We start from the raw sequence: 17,693 nt of genomic DNA, 5'->3' as shown, positions 1-17,693 counted from the left end.
AAAATTTTATACTGTACTGTACCAGTGACCTTTAGAGACTTTTTAGAAAATTTGGAGGCTTTGACTGTGTGTTTTGGCAATAGAAGACACTAGGTCTGTGTATGAACATAATGATGTTTTTACAGCAATACAACAATGCATGTGACACAAGATCGATAACTCTAGAAAATGTATATTGCAATGTGCCTCTAGCTTATCATTCTCTGTTGCTTATGATGAAGACTAGTTTATTGTTTATTGCTTATGGCACTAAAAAAAAAAAAAGTAAAAAACTAAAAAAGTAGTAGTAAAAAGAATTCAGTACAGTATAGATTGTCACTTTTACTTAATTGCAAAGTGCAAAACCTCTGTCCTTAAAGAGATCCATTTATTTATTCTTAGTAATTTGCAAAGATGTGAAGTGTAACTGTAGCTATTTATTATTCAGATGGCTTCAATCAATCAAAAGATACTGGCAGCAAATTGATGAAAATGAAATCAGTCTTGTGACAAGTTCATCTAAAAAAGGAAGACAGAATAAACAGCTAAAAGCTGTAAAGAGGTCTTACAGAGTTCGATTAGGTAATTTGTGTACAAAAATGATTATTTATACATGATATTCATACATTTGTCTGCACAGGTGCAATTAGAGTGATGGGCCTGTTTTCCATGTTCTTGCTTTGTAATGTGTATATACAGTATACCCAGTTTAATAAACATTTCCAGGTAAAGTATTTCTGTGATATATAAAGCAAGATCACTGCCTTGTAAGGGCATGGAAACAATGGGGAATTTACTTAATTTTATTATCAATTATACTAGTCACTGCCAAACATTCAGCAGTACATATTCAGTGATATTAAAGCCATTTATTAACATTTTCTAAATTTCCTTCTTTTCTGTTTGCCTGGACAGTCAAAATATTTATCTATGATAGGTGCCCCCAAAATGATCTCACAATGTAAAAATTTTCTGAATGATGACCATTGTTTGGAAATTTTTAACATTATCTTGTTAGTAAACAGATATATACCTTTCTTTTCTTTTAATGAATACCTATGCTGGGAGAAAAATATAGACTTTTGTTGCCGACCTCTCTAAAAATTGGGGTTAGCTGTCTTTCATGTGCTGATCTGATGGTTTTGGTAACCCCCAAGTCACTCATCCGGCTAGCTCCACCAAAAGGTCTTCTGATATTTTATGCCTGTGAGTTCTGGCAATCTGAGTTTCAGGAAATCCCATTAAAATATGAAAGATTGGATATAAAGCACCATTAGAGTGCATATCGTTGACTTATTTGAGTACTGTCATGTAACCTTCCTGGGTGCAAGAGAGACACAGGAAGTAAAGAACATCTGGTATATTTTTACATGATCTTTTAGGGGGTCTATTTATTAACTTTTATCCAACATTTAAATAAGTTTTCAATTTCATTTATTATAAAAATTGGTAAAACTTGTATTCATGATCCATACATTTTTCAAAATGAATCCTATGTGAACACCTTTGGGTTTAGGTTGGGTGAATCTTGTTTGAAATATATAGAGAATTTCTGCTTGAAATTGGCGACTTTTTTGTTTATTGTATATATTTATATATTTTTTAGTGCGTTATGACAAGCGATATAACGACTTGGAAACATATATTTGTTCTGTTCAGAATTCCAACATGACATTTGATCATTACCATCCATTTTCTGCTTTAACCATAGACCATGTAAGTATAAATGCAATTATTTTTGACTTATTAAAAAAATAATAAACTGAATCTTTAACCATAAATTAGACTTGGGTTACCCTAAGCCCATAAGGATTTAGTAATGCACATTGTTCAATAGGTGAAAAAATGTGTATATTCATCAAATACCAGAGTGGCTCCAAGGAACAATTGGGGCTGTAGTCCGAGCCATTATGTGTTTTTTGTAAATAGAGAATTTAATCCCGGAATTCAGGATGTATGATTTTCCTGCCCTTCCAGTAGTGTATGTGTATTCTGCAGTGGAAACCTAAAACTCAGATTAAGGTATTTTATGAGTGCCTATGATGACTACAAGATTTTCCCCTCCAGTTTTTCCTTTCCTTGCATGTTTCCTTAATTGTATATATTAATAAAGCTTGTACATTTTACATGAACACACTATGGACTGCTTAACAAATCCCCTTGGGCCTAGGGCAACCCAAGCCTATTTTCATTATGTTACATGGGAAAAGGCATCCACTATAAGGATTACAACAGAACACAATAACTTTATTGAATTCTAGTATGATCCTTTGACAGATACATTGACCACTATATATGTATTCCATCTTTTTATTTTGCCATTTGCCTGGAGTTCATATTCATGATAATGGAATGCATGAAAATATATATGAACAAAAGAGTAATTAACAAAAGTTGTTTATTACAAATAGGTAAAGAATTATGGAGTACCAAAAGATCTTACATGTTCTCCACGAGAATGCATACAACTTTATGACGCGATGGCAAAAGTATGGCCAACATGTACAAAAATGGAGGTAAACTATCATATTAGGTAATAGCACTAATCATAAATCCAAGGCATATCTTCGGACTTGTAGGACTCGGTCCTGTGATTATATAGCCTCCCAATTTTCGAGTTTCATTTTAATTGTAAATGTGTTGTAGAAAAAGAGCAGGAGGGGGGGGGGGGTTGGCAGCACAGAGTCCTAAAGCCATGATTGGGAAGAAGTTATAGGTGAGAATATAGTTAGTAAGTCATTGGAAGAGCAAAGAGGGGGTTGGAAATGCAGGAGGTACAGGAACAGTGAAGTAATTTAAAATCAAAGCACAATAACTTGATTCTAAGGTGAAACAAAATGTAGAGATTTGCGGAGGGGGCATCAGCTAAAAGGTTGTCAGAAGAACGGATATTTTTAGCTGCAGCATTCAAGATTGTAGAGGCAAGAGTCTAGATAGTCTACATCCTCCAGGTAAGTGGATGTTGCAGTAGTAGAACTAAACTGGTCTCTGAGGATAGAATGGGGTGTATTTAGAGATGATGCAAAGGTGAAAGTTGCAGGACCTAGAGATGTTCTAGATGTAAGGCGTGAAGAAGGGTGGAGAGCAAAAAGTGACATCAAGGCAGCATGTCTGTGAGGTTAGTGAACAGACTGTGTAATTTACAGATCTTTGGCAGATGGTTTTGATAGTGGTGGGAAGATGAATATCAGGTTATTTGTCTATGATGAGATAGTTGACAGGCAGCATGAAACTCTGCCTAGGAGAGAGGTAGACAAATCAGAGGCAGACAAGTAAATTTGGTAGTAATTTGCATACAAAAGATACTGTAGGGTGAACACACATGTATTCCATATGTCTTAAATAAACACTAATTATGCTATTTATTTGTTTATCCAAGACTTTAGATCCAGAAAAGAATATTCACCTGAAAGACAAAGTATTAATTACCAAAAATGATGCAATAAAATATCAAGAGGACCTTAAGAGTGAATTAGTTGACTGGATTGAAAATGGGCATTGTACACAGGTAAGTTCTATTATTCTTGATTTGATTGGACTTTTAATGCTAAATAAAAAGACTCTACAGTGTAGAACAGTTAATTATAAAAAACAGACTAATATAAAACTATATTAGTCATCCCATACTGGTGTTTATGGACCACAGACTGCCCTCTCATTTCCTCTCTGTTTTAAAGATAAAAACAAAATGAAAGTATTACGGCTAAACTCCACTTGGTAAATTACATTCCCTATATAATTGGTACAGCTAAATACTTTATGCCCCTTTTCTCCAGGATATTTATTATTGTATGTTGCTTTTTTACTATAATGTTCAGTTGCAAAATGACATAATATTTTTTTTAATAAAGTAGTTGCAATCCTTAACTAATGACTGCATTCATGTATAGTTACTTATTCTAAGGGACTAACTCTAAATGGGACAGTTCTCTGAAAGTCTGGGTACAAGCCATGAATACAGTGTCACCTTAAGTCCATGTGTAATTTTGTCATCAGTTTTTATGTTTTTGGGCCTCTCTGTTTTGCATTATATTTCTCTTCTGTCTTTTCTGTTTTAGATTATATTTTCTAGATGTGTAATTGGGGTTCTTAGGTGGATTAGATATACTATTTCTTTGTATTTTTTTTTTTTTTGCTTTCTTTTTGTTTTTGTAATTTATTTGTTGGCTTGTTTGCAAAATGTACCACAGTCAACTGGGATTGTTGTTGTGCTTTTTTATCCTGTTAAAATTGTCTTTAGAAAAATTATATATGTTGTTCTTGGTGCCTTGGTAGACGTATTGGGCTTGATTTATTAAGTTCTCCAAGGCTGGAAAGGGTACACTTTCATCAGTGAAGCTGGGTGATCCATTCCTGGAATGGATCTGGTCCAAGATTTAAAATATTTGCTAGTAAATAGCAAATTACATTAAAGAAATCTATTCAGCTTCACTGATGAAAGTGGATTATCTCCAGCCTTGGAGAGCTTTAATAAAAAGGGCCCACTGTTTCCCTTTGAAGATTTAGTCTTCTCAACTTTGGCCTATTGTTTATCTTGGTTTGACATGCCTAATGGCCACCCAATATTATAAGCAATATGTTAAACCATTTTCAATATTTCAAGCAACATAATTAAAAAAATGTACATATCGATAGTAAAGAAATGTAATGTAATGTACTGGTTAAACTAAATCATGGCTTTTAATAAAAGATTCTGACATATGTTTCTGTGCAAATCAATAAGGGGATGTTCAGATTGGGGATGGGAACAACAGTTCGTGTGCAGCACCCTGTTAGCTACTCTGCTGCCCACACCACTGCACTGGTTCTTAAGTAATCAGTGTTTGAACTTTTTACAGCAGGTGGCAGTTAGTGCTACTAAACCTCTCAATGCTTCCTCTATATATTGTCTATGGGTGGCCCTAGGTGAGATGCTACTTAAGGGTGTGTTTTGGAGTGTGAAGAAGCAGCAACTGCAACCTCCCTGTCAATCTGAACATAGCCTAAAATCATGTTGATTTGATTATTTTCAAATATTATAAATATTGCATATTAAATGTAAATAAAACCTTTGTAACATTTCAACACTGTAAGAGCTAAGGCTTTTTACATACGTGCAATAATTGTTGATAGAAAATGAACGGCTAACGACTACAATTATTGATTTTTTTGAACGTTTGTATAGTGTATGATTCTATAACTGCTGTACGGATACGATCGTTCAAACATAATCCACCAATAATGTACACACATTGGATACAATAACTAAACCAAATCAACAAACTACCTGCTCTGTTTTTTGCGTGAGTATATCTTCAATTTTTTTCCTGTGATCGAACATTTCACAAACATTTCCACATTAGATTTATAGACAGTAATGTCCAATGTAATGTCAGCAATGTTAAGTTTCAACAACAATGCAATACATTTTAAGTACAGAACTGCAAAATACAAAAAATCCTAATATACTTATTGAAACATTGTTTTGCTAGAAAGCAGCATTTTACTCTGGAAATTTTTGTTCTGGATGGCAATATATAATTTATATTGACCTAAAACTTCTTCAATGTTTTACGGAGACCATAGGCATGTCACTAATTGTCCCTCAGTTGAGCCCAGATTCTACTGTATTAATGAAAATGTAATGATATCAGTAATGATACTTTATATATATAAATCTTAAGCAAAATGTGTTTAGATTTAAAAAGTCAAATATTATGAAAGCATACAGAAAAAATAGGAGACTATTGCTTATGTTTAGACAGGCTTCTAAAAACTTAATTGCTTCATATTCCCAACCTGTACTTTATTAAACTAAAAAAACTACACGTAGCAAATCTTAAAAACCTTATCTTACTATAACATATAGTTTAAATATTCCTAAAACATTAAAAAGTATTTTCATTTTTATTTTTATAAAACCAAAAGGTTTTTAAATAATATTTATACTTTTCAGTTTTTTCATAATATTTTTTTCTTTAATAACATTCTTTAATCCAGGTGTCTTTACATATTTTTTTACCTAATAATGTACAGGTTAGATGTATAGATAGTTCTGAATGTTACTAGTAATTATTACATAGGTTTTAGTGTCTTTTAAGAATTGTTTGCACCATGAATCTTTGAACCCTACACTGCATCTAAACTAAGTTTTTTTCTGTTAATATTTAAAAAATATTTATACAATGTTTATACAATGTTCCCGAAATGAATTTTCCTCAGATTCTCTTTACCCGTTGTGGAAGGATTGGCAAGGGAGTTATATTGTCATTTAAGAGCAAAACAGAAAGAAAAACAAACTCCTCAAGATGAGAAGGAAATTCAGAAATTGCAAGAGAAAGCAGACAAACTAGCAAAAGGTTTACAGTAAGTACAGAATATACATCAAAACTGTAACTCTGTATTATGGTGTATTTTAAGTAAATATATACTGAAGAGGCCTGGGGTATTTTTGTGTGAAAACCCCTTGTTGGACATTGAGACCACCAATTACAGTGAGAGGACCGTAGTAAAGTGGAGGAGTCGGGCGGGGGGGGGGGGGGGGTTGTGACATAATACTGATAACATTACATCATTGTTAGGCATTTTGTTAGACTGTTCCTTTGGTAGACAATTTTCGTTTTACATTTACACATTGTACATAAATCTATATATTTTAATTAAGCCATATATTTTAATATAAACCGTTTTTAAAATGCTTGCTTGGAAAACTTAAAAAAGGCCAACATGGCATTTTGATCAGTGATAATTTTGTGTGGGTTTGAAGTATTTCATGCTGATTTCAGTTTAAGTTTTTTTATACAAGGTCTAGTTTTTGTGATGAAGGTAATTATATATTTCATGGTCTTGGAGTGATGCTCATTGATTGGCTGACAATTTTGTATTAAGGTGCAGAGAGTTTCCCTCTTGGACTAGTGTTAACTGTTTTTGCAAATGGTTTGAGGCAGTATAACCACTCAAAATTGCAGGCACACAGTATATAGAGGTTTCTGGCTTCAACTTCAGCGAAGTGTGAGGCTTTATGGATGGGTAGAGAAGGTGAAACCTTTGAACTCCCGGACGCCTTCTCAAAACCCCAGCAAGAAATAAAAATTCTAGACTTCAAATTTGGTCCCATTAGTTATGGTCTTTCAAACTGGGAGAGCAAGCTGGAAGATGCCAATACTAAAGTAGAGAAAAAAAGTAAAGTAGCTGAAAGAAATGGAAGATCTTTTACAGGAAAAGGGTTGCTGGATTTAAACTTGCCTGATCCCTCTGTTTTTGTATGTCAACTTTACGTATTTTCATTTTGCCAGCTTCCTTTCATTGCAGATTATAGAGTTGTTTTTCCAAGATGCTATGGGGAAACAGAGTGAACCTTGTTTCATCAAGAATAATTTTGGTAATGTGCTGGGTGAGAACCCACCTGAATGAGTAGGGATTTTCCATTTTTGGTTGAAGTCTTTTCTGTGTAAATGGGAAAATAAGGGCCAAATTGAAAGGTTGATGGTTCAGGGTGGCAAGCTTCTGACTAACATGATCCAGTAATTCAGAATACTTTGTAAGTGTAGATGTTGCTTGAAGCAATCCAGTAGGAAAAATTGGAATACCTGTGGTGATCTAAAGGTCATTAACATGTTGACTTGAATGCAAGCAGGTTTCACAAAATACTGTTTCCTGTGCCTCCAGGATAGCCAAGCTACTGTAGAACATTATGTCAAGCGTGTCTGGCAGCCAAGAGATACCTATGAGCCATAAAGAGTCGGTGTCAAATTTATGCCTCTGGGTCACCTGCATAAAATACTTCTGCCACCTCCCCATATCAAGATAGGATTGATGAAGAACTTTGTACAAGCTATGTATAAAGCAAACACATGATTTTTAGACATTTTCAAACATAGGCTTTGGAAAAATGTCAAGTCTATTTTGCAGGATAAAGGTTTTAAACAGCCCTCATAGCATTCAAGCTAGAAGCTTAGGAGGCATTTCAGTAGCTCTGGGAGAACTTTCTGGGTAGCTAAAAGTCTCCTGCATACAAGGACTGAGTTCAGAATCTGCTTGATCCATGTCAGAAACTAGGGTGTCGCATGTCATTGAAAATACACTTCTTGAACACCCATTTGGAGTTCTTTTCAGAAAATATCAGCATGGTGAGTGACGAGCAAGGAGAACATTTCCACCAGGACATTCAGTCAAAGGAGCATCGCTGCCAAGGTTAATGGATTAACCCCCCTGGCGGTATTGCCGAGTGTGGCTCGGGGGTAAATTTTATTACAAAAAGTGGTAATCTCAGGGTTGAGTTGAGGGCTTACCTGGACCTCACAAGCCTGCGGTGACCTCTAGCAATGCCGGCCCGGCATCTTTGTCCACTTGGTGATGCCTGGCCGGCATCTGCGACCCGTTGGCGATGCCCGGCATCTGCATCCCCTGGCCTTGCATCCCGGCATTTAAAAATAGTAAAATAATCATAACGCCAAGAGGTTAAGAGTATGATGGAAGACTACTGCTGGATGCTGTACTGCAACAATACAGACACAGTGTACACAAGAAAATCATACTCGTTTTATATAAACAGTATTTTTGAAGAAATGGTGGCAGCTGGCTAACCTTTCTGTATAATACTTCATGGCCATTTGACTTTGCATTAAATATATTAAAAAAATCTACTTAAAGAGGAAGTAAACTCAAAAAAGGCCAAAACAAAAAAAAGTTGTTGCGCTTCCATTCATTCTCGATTGCCTAGGTTAACGAGAATTAGGGGGTGATGCTGCACCCTTTTTCTTTTTAAAAAATGGTGTTGCACTTGAAAAAAAACAAACAAATAGAATTTTTGCCTAACATAAAAGGGTTGTCCACCCTTTTATGTAAAGTGAAAATTCTGAGTTTAGGTACTCTTTAAATGGTGCTTTAATTAAACACACATGCGGGCACACAACATTACCTAAAAAGTTGACGTGACGGGAAAAAACTGATAGCAGATCCTAAATTATAGTGAAAAAACTGATTAAGAAAAGTGTGTTGTGATCTCTGATGATTAACAATAAAATGTTTTTGTTGTCTTGTGTAATCAATATTTTTTTTTTTTTTATCCAGATCAGTGGACTTTGGCTTTTTGAATTCAGAACGTGCGTAAGTAAATTTTTGGGGGACAAAAAATTGTATTTTTAAGAGTATATATAGTGTATATATAAGCATTCACACATACAAAAGAAGAGAACTTACAAAACATACAAAAGAGGAAAATTAGGAATGAAAAACAACTTAGGTTACATCAGAACATGACTTTATCACTTAAAAGATCTACCAAACCATAATTGAGTCAAACTATACTGGCAGAGTACAGCAAAAAAAAAAAGATAAGTATTAAACAAAAAATTTTCAAAGCCTGGGATGGCATATAAATATATACAGTACATGTTTAATTAGGAGGGGAATGAAGTAAGGAACCTGGACACCCAGTATAAATGAGTGGTGGCAAAAAAAGAAAACATTTTTATGGTGTTTTTTTCAGGTGATAGCAGTAGAATATCTTCCAAAATCCTAAAAAACAAAGTATTGCAGTGTTCAACCCAGAATTTTTTTTGCCAGCCAAGTGGGAAGAAAGTGTGGGTGGTAGACCCAACTCTTCAGTAACCACCCAAAAGCAGCCGGGTGGTTTCTGAAAAGTGCCGGGTGGTGCACCCAGCTAAAAGGCACTGGGGAGAACACTGTATTGAGTAGGGCTGTGACAGTGTGAACCCAAATGGGATTTTGGCACAGAGGCTCAGACTAACAGTTTTTGCCTGTATTTTTGAGTGGTTATACTGCCTCAAACCATTTGCAAAAACAGTTAACACTAGGCCAAATAGGTAACCTTATTACCCTTTATTTGTCAGATTGTAGAAGGCAGAGCTTTCCTGTGTGTTTTTTTTAATATGCAGGGGAAGTGTTCTGCCCTTGTTGCCTTGAAGACTTGAAAATGAACTGGAGAACTTAAAACACTTGTACATTTGTGCATGCTTGTGCATACATTTCTAGGTATTTTTAATGCATAAACCTTTTTTACCAGGACAAAAATGTTACCCACTCCAATTTTGAAACTAAACCCTTCAAGAAGCTTTGGACATTCCTGGATAGGAAATGGGCAACGAGTATGTGTGTCTTTTTTCAAGCTATTAAGGATGCTCTGGAATCTGCTTTGCCAAAAAAGCAAGGGGACTAAAAGCATGTATCCCCTTTGGGTATGGCAAACAAAAACCCCCATATGTCCCAAGCAGTGGCAAGGGCTATCTTTTAGGGACTTACCTCCTACCAATTCCAAGAAAGGGTTAAATAAAACCTGGAATTAAAGACACCACACCATGAGAAAAAAAAATATTTTTATTTATCTATTTAATAATTCATCCATTGAGCGGTGGGAGCTGCTTATCCAAAATTAGCTTTTCTGTCCAAACAGAGCTGTGTTTGCTCCTTTTATTTTGTTCATCTGGGCATAGCTGTCCTTAACTGTCCTTTTGCCTAATTGACTGAATAAATCTAATCAATTATGACGTGAGATCAATTGTCATACTTCAGATTTATTCAGCGCCTGTTTGCAAATGCCTGCAAAATCCAAACGTTTTGTTATTTCCCTTGGATGCTTAGCTAATAACATTAGGCAGTAAATATTGCTTTTTGTACCACTAGTCCGAACATAGTCAAAGGGCCAGGTATCAATTTAAAATATTGAAATTTGCAGGAATATGTGCTAAAAAGTCAAAATAATTGTTGCTGATAATTAAAAAAAAAGTATAAATATTTAGCTCTTTTTATAAACCAGGCAACCTGGCATTCCTTGAAACATTCCCTGGTGGGAATTCATTACTGCTATTAAAACATATGGACTTGTGGACATATGTGGACAAATGGACCACATTTAATGTTTTTGTTACTACTACTAAAAAGTAAACCCACCCGAGCTGTTTTGAGTGGTAGAGTCAGTCCACTGACATGCCGACGACAGAAATGGCGTAATTATATTATCCTTCTGCCAGGAGTGTTCTATGTTTCCTGGTGGAATTATATATTACTTTTCATTACAGGAAGCATTGAAGTAGAAAATGATACAGCCCAGTGATATTTATCACAGATATATGTTGTGTATTTTGAGTAGAATGAGCCTTATCAAGAAAATGCTTGAAACGTAGCAGAAAGTTGGTTGATAATTGTGTGCAAGCATTTTAAAATAGAACCTTTTATGTTCTCTAATAAAACACTTTTTCTTAATGGTGCAACATAGAATAATCTATGCTTTTAAAAATGTGTTGGGGTTTCAAACATTGTAGGGTGGCTGTTTGTTCATCTAACTAATATTACTGCTTTGGACTGCTAGTGTAAACAAGAATTATGTCTTCTCAGTCTTTGTACCTTGGGACGTAAAAAAATCTTCAAGATATAGAAAAATCTTTAATACTATATTTTATAAAGCGGTAGATTTACCATATCAAAAAGTACTTTATACATTCACACAAGAAAATAATTACCATTCAGAGTTGGCTGTTCTCTGATCTTTATTTCACAGTGTCACAAGGAAACAAGAGTCTCAGGTCACCAAAGCGGAAAATTACAACGTTTTAAAAAAGAGACTTCAGAAGTTAAGAGAAATACCCCCAGACTGTACTTATGCTGATGAAAAGGCTGTGGATAACATAGTAAGGCAACATGAGTTAATTAATAGATTACTGTGTTAGTGTTTTTTTAGGCTTATATGTCAATATTATATTGCAGACATTGGAAATTATACACAGAGGAATGATAACCCGAAATCATACAAGATTTGATAATCTAATAGCATTCTCAAGGAGAGGCATTGGTTACCACCATGCATCAGTTGATGCTAAGGGAAGAAGGTTTGTGGAGATGCTGTTCAGAATGGGATACATTAAAGTAAGTATTTTACTGTAGAAGAAAATTAAATTAAAAGTTTAAAAATGCCCCATTAAAGCAAATACAACGAAGCAGCAGAGACCCAACCAGCACATACAGCATTGATAAACTACACATAAAACATGGGCTGGGTTTTGGACTGTGCATTAATGTTATTTATAACATAAACATAAGTATAAGTATATAGCAATAACCTATTACATCTCAAGGGCGATATTTATGGATCTTAATACAGGTAAATACTTGGCAAAATGTTCAGTACTTGTTTAGTTTTTTCATTGTTAAGGTGTGTTGCAACAATAGGTTAATTAATTTAAACTATTAAAAAGAAAATATAAAAAGACTAGGGAGGTTGCCCAGTAGAGACCTTTCAGACCTATAGTTATTCATAAAATAAAATTCGGTTACTGGTAGAAATAGCTCCACTTGTGTTACCATTTTTTTTAAATTTTTACCGGATTGACCTAATATATAATTTTCTTTTGCATTATTCATAATTATTGTTTTATATCGTGTAGTGGGCCTGAAGGGGTGTAGTGGGCCCAGTGGAGGATTAAAATCTGCTCTTGATCCAGAGGAAAGCAGCAAAACATTACACATTTTTACCCAATTTATGAAAAAAATATATTTCCTGATTTCTAAGTACAATTGCAAAACTCCCTGCAATACTGTTTCTAATATTAATAATTCCATATTTTTTCCAGTCTGGAAGGCAATGCAGCATGTCAGAGCAAGGCTTGAACTCTGGCTGCTATGTAATGGAATAGGAATGTAAAGTAGATGCTGGAACATTTTAGGATCTGAAATTTCTTATTTAAACCAAGGTAGTCATATAGATGTTTCAGGTCATATCAGGCAAATATGGTAGATCACTTTGGAGAATGATCAGACCATTAGGCACTACTAAGCAAAGCTAAGGCGTACTTATCTACCCAAGAGGGCAATCACAATTCTGTGTACATTCCATGTTTATTAGGTTATGGCATAGGGAGAAATGAAAAGGACTGTTTTGTGATGCAAGAAAAAAACAAAACATAATTTGAAGTAATCAGAGGTAGTAGAAAAAAAGGACTGTGTGCAATAAGCCAAGAATATGTTGAAGTGACAATAAAAAGGGAGAGGATTTTAGGAGATAGGGAAATATAGTTGGACCAGAAGCAGATACACTGCAGACAAGTAAATAAGCAAATATTCAAATACCTAAGTTAAATGCAGAAACAAAATGAGTGTAAGAAAGTCTGAATAATAAAGATGTGTAGGATGTGTTGTTGCTTGCCAGTTAGCTGTGGTCCATTAGCATCTGTTAAGAAAGTTGATGAAACCTAAAGCCCTCTGACAGTGGTATTTTGTGTTTCTGAGTCATCATAGGGGAATGTTGAGAAGCTAGAATATGCCTACCCCTACTTTAGTCCCAAATTGATAGTGAGAGATAGGGGCAATTTTCCGGAGGACATGATATGAAATATTACCTTAGGAGATTCTATAGCCCCTGGGAGACCGATGAGGTTGGGAACTCAAGGAGGTCATTTGGGTTAATTAGGCTATTTGTGCTCCCCTAAAAAATTCAAGGAATGTGGGACCCATCATATTCCTTTCCTATAAATACTACCACTGTCATACCTTCCAAACTCTTCTTCCGCACATTCATACCCTCCTCACGCCTCTCCTGCATATAGTGACTGCTAAAATCGCTTCCTGAAGATACTTCATAACAACTCCAACCCTGCCACATTTTGCTGGTGCACTTTAAAGAAGTAGTTTGATCTAAGCTTTTCAGTCAAATGATCAAATTATGCTATAAATTCCACGGAAAACAGGCAGTAGTCTAATATTGTACTTTTGCTAAGGAACAAAATGTGAATATAAACTTACATACTTACAGTTACATAAAACAATGAAAGAGTGCTACACACATTCACACAATATCAAATTAAAGAGAAACCTCAGCTTTTATCAAGCTAGATTGAAATGTCTAGTTTATAGCTCAAATGATTATCCATATTTGTTATTACCCCCACCCACTCCACACACACACTAATTTATTTATTTGTATATTATGTTCTATTTTATTCCAGGTTGTAACTGCTACTGGCTCACTTGCACTGGGGATCAACATGCCATGTAAATCTGTGGTTTTCCTGCATGACTCAGTTTACCTGGATGCATTAAACTACAGACAGGTAACTTATACACACTCTTTTAACAATACAGTACCAATAAGTTTAAAGTTCTACACACAAAATCCAATCTGACGGTATAAACTTTGTAAATCTCTTTTACATTAAAAAAAGTGTATTAGGAAGCCCTACATAACTAATTGTACCTAATAAGTTAACCTCTTGATTGTTGTTGTAGCTATAAAACATCATATTAATACTATTGTGGGAACCTGGGTGATCTAACAAACCTGAAATGGATCTGGTTCAGAATTCAAAAAATATGTGCAAACTAATAAACTAGTAAATGAAATCCATTCTCCCATGATAGTCCTATCTTCTCCAGTCTTGGATAACCCTAATAAATCAGACCCATGCATTGTTTGGACGCATGTACATGAATGAAAGCTTGCTGCTTTATTCCCTTTAGTTGAGCTGGCTGCATACTTAAATGTATCTTACTTTGTATTTACTTGACTCAAATGAACTATACATTTATTTTTTCATGCCTAATGTGTAAATTACGATATAATTTACATATTACGATATAATTTATCGCCTGACAAAATAAATCAAAAAATGTAAAAAGTATAAAAACATTACTTTAAGTTGTTTTCTCGTTTTTTTTTTTTTTCATCATTCTTATTCATCCAACTTTATTTTATTTAATGGTTGTTTTGTATAACTGTGCATGAAATATCCATTTTAAAGGGCCATTTCATTTTCCAAATTGGCACAAATTTTGTGCCTTTATTCGTAAGTGTTAGGTATACTTAATAAAAATTACAATATCCAAAGACCTATTTTTAAAAAATATATTATTATTTGGGGCGTGGCCAGCTGGTGGCGAAGTGAGACTCATATATTCCTCGCTCCCAGCTGTCCCAGGGGAAACCACTGTGTGCAAGCACTTTTAGTGCCTCTATCAAAGCTTCAGATAGGTCCTATGAATTAGGGGATTCAGATGGGACGTGCCACCAGCAGCAGGAATGCAGCGAGCGGGCTAGCTGGCTTTTTCTCCCCTGGCACCCGCACCACCAGCGACCAGACCGCAAAGCCATGGTCTCCAGTAGTTCCAGCGTCCGTGACTGTGGAAGCAGGGGCGTGGTCCTCCAAGAAATCACACCTTGGTGTCCATACACACTCCTCAGCCTCTGCTATCATGGAAGGTGACCATGCTGACACTCCTAGCAATCCAGGCTCCCCAATCCGAAGCCCGCATATCCCCGACACTATGGAGGAGCCTTCTTCTCTTTCCACCTCTCCACGCCCTATTTCAGCTACACAATGATGCAGAGAATTGTAATAGACGCAACAACATACGCATCAGGGGGCTTCCTGAAACCGCTACAAATTCAGAACTCCACATCACAGCCTGCTCTATATTTGTATCACTCTTAGGCATACCCCTCCATGTGGATCTAGAACTGGACCAAGTACACAATACCTTGGGCCCGCGTAGTAAGGATCCCCGGCGGCCAGGAGACGTTCTCTGCAGGGTCAACTTTTACAGGACCAGAGAAGACAACATGAGAAAAGCCAAAGAGGCTGAATCCATCGAGTATGCAGGCACACACCTCTAACTGCTATCAGATCCATTCAAACATACGCTAGATCTAAGAAGAGCCCTTAAACCACTACTTAACGCCTTGAAGGAAAGAAACATCCCCTATAGATAGGGGTATCCCTTCCACCTGATTGTTCGCAAGGGCAGTAGAAACCACATCCTTCGCTTCCCGGCTGATTTTCCTCAACTACTCCCGGATCTACAGCTTCCTTCTATCAATTTGCCAGAATGGCCATCAGCGCTGCCAACCCCACATCGGAGTCCTCCTGTTGCATGTTCTGCCCCTCAGCGACATCCCTCTTCCCCCGCGCCACCCCTACCTACTTAGGCTACCACGGAGCTTGCCATAGGTTTCACCTCACAGCCAGCGTTTTCTGCGACCCTTCTGAGTTCACCTCGATTGTGTGTTTCTTCTTTTTATCTTTGCTATTTTTTGGGGGGAGTTATTAATCCCATGGATCTGCAAAAGCTCACGGATATCTGATCCCTCACTATGTTCACTATGGTCATTGTTTTGAATATGCTGTTTCTGGCAATGTTATCTTTTTCTTCCTGATTTTAATTTACAACCCGGTTGTAGGGATTCCCCGGGCAGGTTTGATTTAGTTTTATTTACCCCTGCTGTAGACCACCACTTCCCCACATAGGCCTAACGTCCTTACTGGCGGAAGTTTGGGACCTTTGATCCCACCTTAGTTTTCCACCCCACGCACAAGAACTTAGCCCATCTCACTAATCTGGTGACCCTTTCTCTTCCCCCTTACCCCTATGTTTTCACCCAAAGATCAACTTTAGTGTAGTACCCTCTACACTAAAGGACCTAATAGCCCCAATAAGCACTCACAATTACTGTATGTGCAACATAAAGGAAGATTGCAAATAAACTTTTATTGAGTTACATCAGTATTCAGGACTAACAAAACTAATATATTAACAACAAAATGTCAAAGGTGTTATAGAGCTGAGCAAACAATTTGATAGTGTGCACAAAGAATCAGCGGATATCCAGCTGTGGAGAATAGATTTCCCAAAGACCTATTTTTGTCATGTCAAGTATAAACACATTACTGCACAAGAATAAATAATTCAGAATGGCAATCTAAAGCAGTTTATTGCCAGGTCAAATCTAAAGCAGATTGCCAGACAAAGCACAGTATAGCATATACTGTGGGTTTTGGTGAGAATGGTAAAACAAAGTAGACATGCACTGCTCAAAGTACATCCAATGTGGCCAAACTATCATGCACGTAAAGACGTGAATTCTCCGGGTCCCGTTCCTGCGACTCTCATCGGCTCTGCTCATACCGCATCCAGGCTGTATCATAGATGGACGATCATAGGTCCTGCAGTAGGGACTCACCTATGGCTGACAGGGAGGTAAGACCAGAGCTACAGCTTACAGAATCCCCAGGGGGACACAGTTTAGACCCCCCAGTCCAGGGAGAGCAAAGGAAACAGTAGCAGGTCCCTGGCCCCACTAAACAGAGACACAGAGCATACAGTGACAGTGTCTCTGTTTAGTAGAGCCAGGGACAGTGACTGCCCCCCTTACTAAGTCAGATTTAATGGCCTGCTTTGGAAAGCTAGAACACACATTTAAAGAGGAAATGGCGACCCTTAGGAAAGACATCTCCATAAGAATGAAGGACTTTGAAAAAACGACAGCAGATCTCCAAGCGCAGGTGAATCAACATACTGAGACACTGAATTCTCATACCATGCTTTTACAACAGTTGTTTATGCAACAAGACGACCTGGACAATCAGACGCAATAACATCAGGTTTAGGGGTCTCCTGCAGGATATTGCTCCATCCAGCCTCCATGCAGCTGCTACTGAGATCTTTATATCAATACTTCAGTCTGCATCTGGTTCAGCTACTGACTTGGACTGCATTCACCGTGCATTGGGACCTAAAAACTCTGATCAATTCTCACTGACTCAATTCTGATCCTTAACTCGGTGTCCTGGCACTATATTTGACTGTTGGGTTGTGTTTGCTTGACTGTCAGTTTTGTTTTAACAGCTTTTTTTTCCTTGCTGACCTCCAAGGTAGAGTGGTCAAGGCTTCACAGGTGATTTAAGTTCCTGGGGCACTCATTTTGAGCTTGCTCACTGTTTGGCTTGTGA

At 36.6% G+C, this 17,693-nt stretch overlaps 1 protein-coding gene across 1 annotated transcript in view; it reads left to right on the top strand.

The window, feature by feature from the left end:
• Positions 1-17,693, top strand: part of LOC140327460 (probable ATP-dependent RNA helicase DDX60) — a 68,528-nt gene that overhangs the window by 34,966 nt on the left and 15,869 nt on the right. Inside the window, exons 21-30 of the mRNA XM_072406844.1 lie at positions 428-561; positions 1,586-1,695; positions 2,391-2,495; positions 3,359-3,487; positions 5,227-5,261; positions 6,181-6,324; positions 9,031-9,066; positions 11,477-11,606; positions 11,683-11,841; positions 13,917-14,021. Coding sequence (XP_072262945.1) covers positions 428-561; positions 1,586-1,695; positions 2,391-2,495; positions 3,359-3,487; positions 5,227-5,261; positions 6,181-6,324; positions 9,031-9,066; positions 11,477-11,606; positions 11,683-11,841; positions 13,917-14,021 — 1,087 coding nt within the window. The remainder of the gene's footprint in view (positions 1-427; positions 562-1,585; positions 1,696-2,390; positions 2,496-3,358; positions 3,488-5,226; positions 5,262-6,180; positions 6,325-9,030; positions 9,067-11,476; positions 11,607-11,682; positions 11,842-13,916; positions 14,022-17,693) is intronic.

The sequence above is a fragment of the Pyxicephalus adspersus genome, chromosome 3 (assembly GCF_032062135.1).
Source record: "Pyxicephalus adspersus chromosome 3, UCB_Pads_2.0, whole genome shotgun sequence".
In the NCBI taxonomy this organism is placed as follows: Eukaryota; Metazoa; Chordata; class Amphibia; order Anura; family Pyxicephalidae; genus Pyxicephalus; species Pyxicephalus adspersus.
The sequence above is the reverse complement of the archived record's forward strand: the minus strand, read 5'-3'. Positions and strand labels throughout refer to the sequence as shown.